Source organism: Podarcis bocagei (assembly GCF_964188305.1).
Source record: "Podarcis bocagei genome assembly, chromosome: 8".
Lineage (NCBI taxonomy): Eukaryota > Metazoa > Chordata > Lepidosauria > Squamata > Lacertidae > Podarcis > Podarcis bocagei.
In genome coordinates, this window is record NC_138133.1 from 26,842,730 (window position 1) to 26,855,453 (window position 12,724).

Consider the following 12,724-nt stretch of genomic DNA (forward strand, 5'->3'; position numbering starts at 1 on the left):
ATGTGTGTCCTTTCTCCTTTGGTTGCCAAAGACTCTGGTGATATAACATATAAGATCCCTGTTGAAGCAACTACAAAAATATATAGTAAGCAAACATAAGTGAAGATAAAAAAGCAGAATCTGAATACTTACTAAGCTTCTAGCAACAGGAGAGGGGGCATGTTCACATTTTTTCTTTGTATGAAAGTTACCATGTTCATTTACTTATATTATTGCAAAATCAGTAAAGAATGTTTGGCAAAACCCCTTCTGTGTTTTTACTCTTAAGCCTGGAGGAAAGTTGTTTTGTTTTCTTAGCTGCCCTTATTTGTTTTTATTGTTTTACAGTTGCTTGTTGTATAGTTGTTTGCTTTATGTTTTGCACCCTGTCCTTGTATCTATAGATGTAGGGAGGGTTATAGGTATTTTTAAATAAACAAACAAACAAACAAACAAATAAATAAATATATAAGTGAATTGTGGTTTGTGGGGGGGACCTGGCATGAAGAGAAAAGTGTCATGGGAGAGAGCTATGTGCACAGCCTGAGCTTTGCTTTCTGGTTCCACTGAAGCATTCCCTTTTCTGCTGTCAAAGAGACAAGCCTGGGTGCCATCTAAATGCAAGCTAGTCTCTTCAGCAACAGATGGCCTCTCTAGTAGAATCAAGAGGCAAAGCTCTTTTTTTGTAACCTGGCCGAAGGGTGTGATCCTATGCCATTTCAGTAATGACATTGAGAGCTCACATGTGCACTTGCAAAAGAGTTCACACAAGAGAGTGCCTCTGGTGTGTAGATATATTCTGTTTTTCAGAAAAGTTGTGTGGATGACTGATCTGCCCATTAAATTTTCATGTCTAGATGTTCATCTGTTTTTAATGCCGCCGGTGAATTCTGCATAATTTTCAGTGAGGTGATATACATTCTCTTCCCCTGGATTTCCATTTTGGCACCTATCACACAAAGACCTTAAAATGCATATTAAACATAAGAGTCATTGAAACACGCATTCGCACCCATGGCTGCCTGCCATGACCATAGCAAATATTTATGGAGGACTTTCTCTCAAACAGTACGTAAGGACACATGAGCTGACTTGAGTTGTGGCAGAGCTGAGTGAAAAAGTACCTGTGAGTAAAGAGCTATTTTTTATGTTTTTGTAGAAAATGCTCTGTAATGGTACTGGTCTGCTCATGTCCTTATATACTGTTTGAGAAATTTTCCACCATACAATTACCATAGAATGTGAAATCAATTAACGGTATTACACCACTGGAAAACTCACTTCAGTGCTGTTTCATAACACTGCAATATTACCTTTTTGTTGTTGCTTTTTAGCCTCTCAGCAAATATCCTCCTGTGATCAACGATATCTCTTTCTGGCTGCCCTCTGAAAAATACTCCGAAAATGACTTCTATGATTTAGTTCGAACCATTGGAGGAGATGTGGTGGAAAAAGTTCACCTCATAGATGAATATACACATCCAAAGTAAGTCGGACATATATTTCCCCGCCCCCCCTCCACAGTTTGATGTTTATGATGAAAAGCGCTTGTAAAAAACTTACAGGTTTGCCAAAAGCATATAGTGTTCAAATGTGATAAGACTGGGCCAAAGTTTGGGTGCAAATTTTGTAAATTTAGTTTTTGTTTTATAAGTAGTTGGTATTTGCATGGCTGGATCAAGCAGAAAGGGGAAAAATAAGGAAGAGCAAGCTAAAGGAAATTAAGATTCGCTTGAGAAGTCATTGGGATTAGCATTGGCTGAGCAGGAAATGTATTGGTATTAATGGACTTGAGTTAAGATGTTCAAGTAACAAGGACAGGAAAAAAGGAAAATAAGATGCAGGAGAATAGGTTCGGGGCAGAGAGGCAAAGAGAAAATGCCCAAGGGCTAGGAAGAAATTGTGAGGTTTCCATGAAGGAATATCTGGAGTTTGGCACAACAGACCCTTCTATGAAACGTTAGAATGAAAGTGGATCCTGTGCATGTAAACTGTGGATCTGAAGGCCAACAGAGAGTGTATGTCTGTCAAATGGGGCTGGTTTAAATTGCTTTCCACAGTGACCTTTTAAAAGTCCACAGAGTCTTTTAAAAGTAAAATAGTTGTTTATTGCCTTGACATCTGCTGGGAGAGTGTTCCACAGGGCAGGTGCCACTACCGAAAAGGCCCTCTGCCTGGTTCCCTGTAACCTCACTTCTCGCAGCGAGGGAACCGCCAGAAGGTCCTGGATCTCCGTGTCCAGGCTGGATGATGAGGGTGGAGACGCTCCTTCAGGTATACTGGACCGAGGCCGTTTAGGGCTTTCAAGGTCAGCACCAACACTTTGAATTGTGCTCAGAAACGTACTGGGAGCCAATGATGATCTTTCAGGACCGGTGTTATGTGGTCTCGGCGGCCACTTGGCGGCTTAGGATGAGAGAGAATGAATTGCGTAATGCCATTCTGTGGGTTACATGGCTGATCTGTGCTTTGAACCTCAGAGGTGAAGTACAGTACTAGTTTGCAATGAAACTGTATTTTTTTATTTAAAAATAAATAAAGAGCAGCTTGGGGAGGGGGGCATTTATGAGTGGAGGAACAGGAACTGAAGTGTTATGAGTGTGAGAAACTTAGGTGTGGTGAGGGAAAATGACTGGTGGGGGAAAGTCTCAGGCAGCTCTTTCCTCTTGTTTCCACTCCAAGCGAGCTGCTTTTCATTTTAAAAAAACAAACAAAATATCGGAGCTTTGTTATGCATCTCAGTATGTGATGTGTTGTTTGCCTCTTGAACTTCCAGATTTATTCACGTGAATGTACTAGCTCGAAGATACTTGGCTCTAAGTTAGATATAAGAATTATCACATGAAATAAAAGGTGACATGGTATCACAACTTCACCTCAAGCCCTCCTTTCAAGCAGAGCTGGAAGGGGTTTCTGGAGTCATGTAGTCAAACTCTTGCTGATGTAGGCAATCCAATACACTAACATTCCTGATAGGTTGACCATCTGGCCTCTAACAAAGGAGAGTGTGCCACCTTCTTAGAGACATATTCCAGTCTCTTTTTGTTACACACAATAAAGCAGAATATCTTTATGTTTGAGATTTCCTTTATCTAGCACAGGAAACTAGGCCTTGCATTGCGAGGCCTGACAGGAGGAATACTTCTTTTTGCATGGTTAGGTAAAGAGAGATACAGAAGGAGCTAGGAAGAAATACATAAAACTCTAATCCAGAAATGAACTGTGCTGTCAGTGGTACGTAGGAAGTAAATTTTTAATCAGAACAACTAAAAATACCTTGGAAAAGGCATCAGGGGAGACAGTAAGCAACAAAATTGATTTTGCTGCTTTTCTGCTGCATCGTTGTTGTCTTTTTTTAAAAAAAGAGAAAAGGCACTGGGAATGAACAGAGAAATCTCTTTTTGGGTTTGAGTGATATGCTTGTTTACTTTCTTGAAGCAGAGTTGCTCATTTGTAACTGTCTAAAGCAAATATTAATACTGTGGAAAGGAAAGCTAATAGCACTTGTTATTTAGTTAGATATGTTAGCATTTTAAAATCCTTGGGTATGCTACGAGTCTTGGGATATAATGATCTCAGTCTCATCCTTGAATTCATGTATTTTGAGAGGAGGGGTGGAAAATGTTGGCTAATATTGTCTTCTAAGTGCAATCCCATCCATTCATAGCTTTATTATTTTTATGTCTTCTAAGAGCTATTTTATATGAGATCCTCTCATTTTATTACTCCTGGATGAGGCAGTTTCTCCCACCCAAATTTCTCTCACATTGCACTGCTTAATTTTCTTTTTTAAAGATCATGGCTACGAATAGTGTGGTTTTGGGAGGTGGGTGGTTTGGGGAGGGTTTTTTTAAATAAAAAAACCACATGTCTTGCTTGAATTTTACCTTGCAAAATATGCAAGATCATGCAGAAGCATTGCTACTAGAATTACACAAATGAAAACCCAATCAGTTTCACCTTCAGCACCTTGTTGTTCCTCGCTCTAAGCACACAGCAATTTTCAAAGGGATTCTTTGGTATTACGTTTAACTGCTGACCTAGCAAAGTCATGGGAATAGCTTCAAACACAAAACACCAGCAAAAGAGCAGGGAAGGCTTGACACCAGCCATCAGAGGACAGAGATTTTCTTTTAGTGAGCTGTATCCTTTCATACACAAGATCATTTTCACCTTTGCTCAAATAAAAGCATATCTTATTGGCCAAGCTTGGAGCGAAGGGGAAGCCTTTGGTTTTACACAACTGATGTTTTCTGTTTGCTTGTAGTGCAATATCTCCCTTAAACTTTACGGTAGAGCCATGAAATATTCCTGTGTTTCAAGTACAAATATGGGCCCGGCCCAGCCACTGATTTCCAAGCAGTGTAAGAATTTGGATTATTTCCCTTGAAAACTAAAGAAAATAAAAGTTGGTATGTACATTTAGGGCATAATTCCTTTGTTTCAAGTTCAAATGAAACAGGCAATTCGTCCAGTTTTGAAGTGGGCAGGAGAGTATACTAGTGCACATTGTAGACAATGATATAGAACTCCTTTGATGCCCTGGAATGTTGATTAATATCTTGGGGTGATGTTTAATAGCCGAGCTTCTCAGGGAATGTTGCTCAACTCAGGAGCTTGCTGCATTTTATGTGTGGATTTAAATATCCACTTGACAAAGGGAAAACCCCTTACACAGGCCTGAGGGTAGTGCGATCAAGAGAGGGTGGGTCAGGGTTGGAAAGCTGTGAAAAGAGATCCAGGAAACTGAGTAGCTAAGACAAAGGAAGCCCATTACTACTACTACTACTACTACTACTACTACTACTATTATTATTATTATTATTATTATTATTATTATTATTATTATTATTATTATATTTCTTAAGGCAAAGGTAGCTCATCATCATCAGTAGTAGTAATTTATTAATGATTAACACCTGCTGCTACTATTATTATTTCAATTTCTTACCTTCACCATAAGGTCCCAGACTAGGTTGCAATAATTTAAAAGTACAACATTAAATTCAGTTTAAAATGAATTTTTTGAAATGCAAAAACTAGGAAGCATCCATAATGAACCCACAAACAAAGGAGATGATGTCCTAAGTTGCTGAAAAAATGTGGATATTTTTCTTTTCTTCAGCCTTAGAATTTGCCCGGTGCATTTTGTTCTGTTGTTCTTAAAGGCCTTCCTGAGGGGTCGGAATGAAAAGCAGCCTAGACATCTCTATTAATAGTACCGCTTGTTCACATTAACTGGTAACTGACATCAGTATATACAGTATTAAAAGGCATCGGTATTCAGGAAGTTGAGGGAAAGACGGGCTAATGAGAGAAAAAATGTGGGAAAACATCACAGGGAACTAAGGACAAGAAGAGTTCTGACGGACTGACTGACTGACTGACTGGAGAAGTGGGAGAAGGGACAGACAAGACCTGTAACAGGCACTAATGTAGCAAACATGGAGTTTTGTTGTCTTCTTCTGAAATGAAACTTCTTGAGCCACGTGACCTAATAGCATTTTTGCTTCTGCTTAATCATTTACATGAGGTTTTTCGGTGTCAGGGGGCAAGGAGGTTGGCTGCTGCTGCACTTTTTCTTCTGCCTCGTGACGATTAGACCAGTGTTTCCCAACCTTTTTGGGCAAAGGCACACTTGTTTGATGAAAAAAATCTCGAGGCACACCACCATTACAGCCCCGTGACGTCAGCGCGCAGCGTCACGCCGGGAGGGACGCACGAAAGTGTAAGTTTCAATTTTTTCCCTCCCCCTTGCCGGGGAACCTCCAAGCTTTGGGGGGGGGGAGGAGGCAGCAAAGCGAGGCAGGAAGGAGAGTGCGGCTTGGCTGGGTGAGCTTTGGCAGGGGCAGGGAATGAGAGCCGCGAGGCGGGCGCTGCGGACGGAGGCACTGCCCGCCGAGCTCGCAGGCAGCCAGGCAGGCAGACGGCGAGAGCCCCGCGCTGGGCGGCCTCTCCTTGCCGCCGCCGCCCTGCCTCTCGCCGCCCGACTCGCCCGCCTCCCTCCAGGCAACATCTCGCGGCACACCAGGCAACATCTCGCGGCACACTAGTGTGCCGCGGAACAGTGGTTGGGAAACACTGGATTAGACAGTGTTTTGTAAAACTCGGGATGAGGATGAGGTCATCCTTTCCTACCTCTGTCTCCACTCCCTCACTTCTGTGAGACGCTGTGCTCATGCTCTCCTTGTGAGATGCTTATGGGCATCCGGTTGGCCTCTGCGAGAATAGGATGTTCAATTGAAAGAGTCTTCAGCCTCATCCAGCAGGGCTTTTCTTAACGTTCTCATGTCGCACAGCACCGATAATCACAAATGAGTGATTCTGAGGGGATGGGAGCTCAAGCGATCTCTTTCCAGGTAAAAGCCATGCTCTGTGCTTGGTGCTTGATAGGAGAAGGTCCAAATGTGCTTGTAGTGAAGGATAGTGTTCGAAGAGGCGTATGACGGGTGACAGCTGTGCTCTGCCCGTTTTATTCAAGCATCCACTTGAGTCAGCTGTTTAGTGTATGATTTGTTAAATACCCTAATTCCCATGGTGATCCCTGCATCCAAGGATACATGTCCTGCAATTACCTTTAGGGGAAGAAAGAACAGGTGAACGTGAATGTTGTCGCTGGCATTCACACAGCACAAGGGAGAGCTATATCCTTTCATCAAAAAGCTGTCCCTGATGGACAATGTGTGTGTATTTTTCCCCAGCTGGTCTTTCTGGACTGAGGTGACCGTTGCCTGCATTAGTAGTACACATCAGGACCCAGCATACTAGCATGCAACCGGCCAAAAAGAGCTTTAAGGAGGGGATCGTGAGATCCCCAAACTTGTGCTTGCCTTGTAAGGTTAATGTTCATCTAGGGGTGGCGAGCATTTGCAAAGGGAAACCAATGCCCAGGAGGGAATATTTAACATTTCCTCTGCCTGACAGCTCTTTCCCACATCCTCTTCCCACAACTGTTGTTTCCCCAGCTAAAGCTCAGAGACTAGAAATAAATCAGGATAGTGGTGGAGGAACAGAGTTTGCAGAAGATAACTGGTGGGTAAAGGTAAAGGGACCCTTGACCATTAGGTCCAGTCATGGATGACTCTGGGGTTGCAGTGCTCATCTCGCTTTATTGGCCGAGGGAGCCGGCGTACAGCTTCCGGGTCATGTGGCCAGCATGACTAAGCCGCTTCTGGCGAACCAGAGCAGCGCACAGAAACGCTGTTTACCTTCCCGCTGGAATGGTACCTATTTATCTACTTGCACTTTGACATGCTTTCGAACTGCTAGGTTGGCAGGAGCAGGGACCGAGCAACGGGAGCTCACCCCATCGCAGGGATTCGAACCACCGACCTTCTGATCGGCAAGCCCTAGGCTCTGTGGTTTAACCCACAGCGCCACCCGCGTCCGTAGAGGAATGCTTAAGCAACTTCTTCCCTTCTGTCATTTTTTCTCTGAGAGTGCCCCACTGCCCCCAAACTGCCATTGCCTGAGCAATGAGGGCTTTGGGGATCTGTATTTGCTGCAATAATGTGTACTTTTGCCCTCATAAAATGTAAGCTGAGATTACTGGGGGCAGGCTGTGGAAATGAATAAGCTTCAGAAAGTTTGAGGGTGGTAAAGCCGGTTGTGACTTGGAGCTTAAATCTGAGCAAAGGCCACCCAGTTATTCCTATAAATCTAGCCCTAAATCACCACCATAAACATATAATAACTAGCCTGATGTTACATTTGCAGTTGGATGTACTTTTGAGGTCAGTCCCTGCTCATGAGTAATGGATGCCCCCTAGTTGGAAAATTTTAATCTGGAATGTTAAATCGCCATCTTTAAAACAACAGGCAAAGGTAACAACGAAACCACTTGGCTAAGCACACATTGAGGTGATTGACTGTTATAGTTATTGTGATGATCAATTGGGTTAATATTCTGTTTTACTATTGCGGCGTATACAAAAATTCATATTTAGCTGATAGATTGTAACTACCCCTGAGAAACCCCTGAGGACTCACCAAGAAAAGAATCCTATTAAGCAACAGAATGTTCTTCCAGTACCTTAGACTCTTGATCATATAAACAGGAACTGGGGAATGCCTTTCTGCAGCACATTTCTAGATGGTTAGTCCATGTAACCTGCATCTAGAATATTGGTGTTTTAATATTTAACAGACTATTGTATTTTAATATTTGTTGGAAGCCACCCAAAGTGGCTGGGGAAACCCAGCTGGATGGGCAGGGTATAAATAATAAATTGTTATTATTATATATTATTATTATTATTATTATTATTATTCTTTGAAAACAACAACACCCACACAATTGATTCATTAATGTCACATCATAATTCCATGCATGCTGGAGAGGTGGATGTAAGGTATCTTTCTATAGTGAGCAAGGCAATGTCCTGTAAAGCTTTACCTTTCAGAATCTTCCACACTTCTGGTTGGGTGCCACAATACCAGACTTGAGAGTGCAAGCAGACGCCATCTGGGCATGCACTAAAAATTCAATAGCAATTCTCAAAGATATTTCTCTGGGTGTTGTGCCACGAAGAGACCACTCTCCGGGTATTCAGAGATCCATAACCACATCAGCAACTCAACTCATTAGGCTTCCACTGAAGAAGGTATCAGTGGTGCATCAGGTCTCCATAAGAGTTTGGTTCTTTCTAAGATGCTGTAAATACAGCCTGGTTAAGGTAAATGCTCTGTTGCTGGTATCTAGCCTATAATTCTTGAAAAGAACATCCTTTAATCACATAACGGATGAGTGACTGACACCAGCATTATTCGCCCACTTCTGTCTCCCCAGACACCATTCGGGATGTCTCCCTTTTTATGTTCAGGAAGAACTGTGGGTCTTCAAGTGGGTGCCTGTAAAATGAACTTATTGTTGATGAAACATCTGAGCAGCCTCTTCAGAGAGACAGAAGATGTTGTAATAGAAAAGCTCTGTGCACTGCATGTTGGAGGAAGGAATGGAAGCAGAGAGGGAGAAGAATTACTGAGGTCTAAAATTTATAATGGGGCCAGAAGTATGTTTGTTCTCTGTCACAGTTACCACTGTGAGTTTCAGAACTCCTCTTTTAACAATAGCTGACTTTGGATCCTTTCAGAGAGTGCTGTTTAATGTCTATTTACAAAGTATTTCCCCTGCTTTAGTATTCTGCACACAGTGCTTCTAAACTCTCATACCCATGTAATTATCTGCTGCAATAGGGATAGGGATGGGGGATAAATTCATTTTTGGTTGCATTGTAATGAGAAACTATCTAGTGCATACTTTTCAAACCAATACACAAGCTGAAACACAGCTATCTGAAATTAGCATTTCAATGAATTTTGCAGTTCAGTTGTCCAGCCAGAAAATGTGTACAAAAATGTGTATATTTGTTGAAAGCATGCTTGAAAATGCATACGTTAGTGAAAACAACATATAAGAATACAATATTTTAGAGGAAATTGCTTGCAAAACAGTGTATATTAGTCAAAACTGCATGCAAAAATGTGTATATTAAGAGAAATTTGCATGATAATGCTGATGAATTTTCCTAAGGATTTATGTCATATATGCAGGCTGCTCTGGAAATGTGGAAAATTGAACAAGGCTGGTAAAATGAGAAACTGAGCAAAACTGAAATTGACAGATTCATACATCCCTTAAGAAACTTATACCATACGGCAGCCGTTCTCATCCTTGGGTTCCCAGATGTTTCTGGACTACAACTCCCATCATCCCTAGCTAGCAGGACCAGTGGTCAAGGATGATGGGAGTTTAGTCCAATAAAATCTGGGGACCCAAGGCTGAGAAAGGCTGCCATAGGGTGTCCCTCCCCAATCCAGTGCTCTCCAGAAGTTTTGGACAACTGAGCTGGCTGCGGCTGATGGAAGTTGTAGTCCAAAACATCCTGAGAGCACAAGGTTTGCAAAGCTTACCATAGGACATTAGAGTGTGGGGACAGGAAGAAGGGCAAGAGAAATGGCCACAGTTGTGGGAGCTTGGTCCCTCATGTCCCTTGTTTGATTACTTTTAACCAGACCATTTCCTGCTAAAAGCACTGAATAAATCACACCAGGCATATTTCCTGAGCAGTGCTTTGGAAAATGCCACAGAAGATCTTGGACCATTTGAGCGTGTGGTCAGCGAACCTTTTGCTCCGTGAAAAGAAATGAATCATAGAATCATAGAGTTGGAAGAGACCACAAGGGCCATCGAGTCCAACCCCCTGCCAAGCAGGAAACACCATCAGAGCACTCCTGACATATGGTTGTCAAGCCTCTGCTTAAAGACCTCCAAAGAAGGAGACTCCACCACACTCCTTGGCAGCAAATTCCACTGTCGAACAGCTCTTACTGTCAGGAAGTTCTTCCTAATGTTTAGGTGGAATCTTCTTTCTTGTAGTTTGGATCCATTGCTCCGTGTCCGCTTCTCTGGAGCAGCAGAAAACAACCTTTCTCCCTCCTCTATGTGACATCCTTTTATATATTTGAACATGGCTATCATATCACCCCTTAACCTCCTCTTCTCCAGGCTAAACATGCCCAGCTCCCTTAGCCGTTCCTCATAAGGCATCGTTTCCAGGCCTTTGACCTTTTTGGTTGCCCTCCTCTGGACACGTTCCAGTTTGTCAGTGTCCTTCTTGAACTGTGGTGCCCAGAACTGGGCACAGTACTCCAGGTGAGGTCTGACCAGAGCAGAATACAGTGGCACTATTACTTCCCTTGATCTAGATGTTATACTCCTATTGATGCAGCCCAGAATTGCATAGGCTTTTTTAGCTGCCGCGTCACACTGTTGGTTCATGTCAAGTTTGTGGTCAACCAAGACTCCTAGATCCTTTTCACATGTACTGCTCTCAAGCCAGGTGTCACCCATCTTGTATTTGTGCCTCTCATTTTTTTGCCCAAGTGCAATACTTTACATTTCTCCCTGTTAGAATTCATCTTGTTTGTTTTGGCCCAGTTCTCTAATCTGTCAAGGTCATTTTGAAGTGTGATCCTGTCCTCTGGGGTGTTAGCCACCCCTCCCAGTTTGGTGTCATCTGCAAATTTGATCAGGATGCCCTTGAGTCCATCATCCAAGTCGTTGATAAAGATGTTGAATAAGACCGGGCCCAAGACAGAACCCTGTGGCACCCCACTAGTCACTCTTCTCCAGGATGAAGAGGAACCATTGATGAGCACCCTTTGGGTTCGGTCAGTCAGCCAGTTACAAATCCACTGAGTGGTAGCATAGTCAAGACCGTATTTTACCAGCTTCTTTACAAGAATATCATGGGGCACCTTGTCCAATGCCTTGCTGAGATCAAGGTAGGCTACATCCACTGCGTTCCCTTCATCTACCAGGCTTGTAATTCTGTCAAAAAAAGAGATCAGGTTAGTCTGACATGACTTATTTTTCAGAAATCCATGCTGACTACTGGTGATCACAGCATTCCTTTCTAGGTGCTTAATGATCTGCTCCAGAATCTTCCCTGGTATTGATGTCAGACTGACTGGGCGGTAATTATTTGGGTCCTCTCTTTTCCCCTTTTTGAAAATAGGGACAACATTTGCCCTCCTCCAGTCTGCCGGGACTTTGCCTGTTCTCCAGGAATTCTCAAAGATGACTGCCAGTGGTTCTGAGATCACATCTGCCAGTTCTTTTAATACTCTTGGATGCAGTTCATCTGGCCCTGGAGACTTGAATACATCTAAACTAGCCAAGTATTCTTGTACTATCTCCTTAGTTATTCTGGGCTGTGTTTCCTCTGCTGAATCATTTGTTCCAAATTCTTCAGGTCGGGCATTGTTTTCTTTATCGGAGAAGACTGAGGCAAAGAAGGCATTGAGGAGTTCAGCCCTTTCTGTGTCCCCTGTTTGCATTTCACCATCTTCTCCTCTGAGTGACCCCACTGTTTCTTTGTTCTTCCTTTTGCTACGAACATACCCATAAAAGCCTTTTTTGTTGCTTTTAACCTCTCTAGCAAGCCTGAGTTCATTCTGTGCTTTAGCTTTTCTGACTTTGTGTCTACACGTGCTGGCTATTTGTTTGAATTCCTCTTTGGTGGTTTCCCCCCTTTTCCATTTTTTGTACACATCCTTTTTTAATCCTAACTCAGTTAAAAGTTCTTTAGATAGCCACCCTGGCTTCTTTAGGCACCTTCCATGTTTCCATCTCATTGGTATTGCCTGAAGTTGTGCTTTTACTATCTCCCTCTTAACAAACTCCCAGCCATCATGAACTCCCTTTCCTTTTAGTATTCCTGTCCATGGGATCTCACCCAGCACTTCCCTAAGTTTTATGAAGTCGGCTTTCTTAAAGTCAAGAAATTGAGTCCTAGTATGCTTGGCTGCTCCTTTCCACTGTATAGTAAACTTCAGAAGAGCATGATCACTCGCGCCTAATGATCCTTCCACTTCTACCCCACTAACCAGGTCATCAACATTGGTTAGGACCAGATCTAAAATGGCTGTTCCTCTTGTTGCTTCTCCCACTTTCTAGACAATGAAGTTGTCTGCAAGGCCAGTGAGGAATCTGTTTGACCTTATGCTCTTGGCTGAGTTTGACATCCAACAAATATCCGGGTAATTGAAGTCCCCCATTACTACTATCTCCCTTCCTTTCGCATGCTTGGCCATCTGTTCCAGGAAGGCATCATCTATGTCCTCCGTTTGGCTTGGGGATCTATAGTAAACTCCCACAATGAGGTCACTGTTATTCTTCTCTCCCTTAATTTTGACCCAAATGCTCTCACTTTGGCTTTGAGGTTCTAAATCTTGGATCTCT

The 12,724-nt window shown here is 42.8% G+C and overlaps 1 protein-coding gene across 2 annotated transcripts in view; it reads left to right on the forward strand.

The window, feature by feature from the left end:
• FARS2 (phenylalanyl-tRNA synthetase 2, mitochondrial) overlaps positions 1–12,724 on the forward strand; it is a 211,833-nt gene that overhangs the window by 141,693 nt on the left and 57,416 nt on the right. For both annotated transcript variants that reach the window (XM_081206493.1, XM_081206494.1), the window contains exon 8: positions 1,314–1,465. In XM_081206493.1, the coding sequence (XP_081062619.1) occupies positions 1,314–1,465 (152 nt within the window). The remainder of the gene's footprint in view (positions 1–1,313; positions 1,466–12,724) is intronic.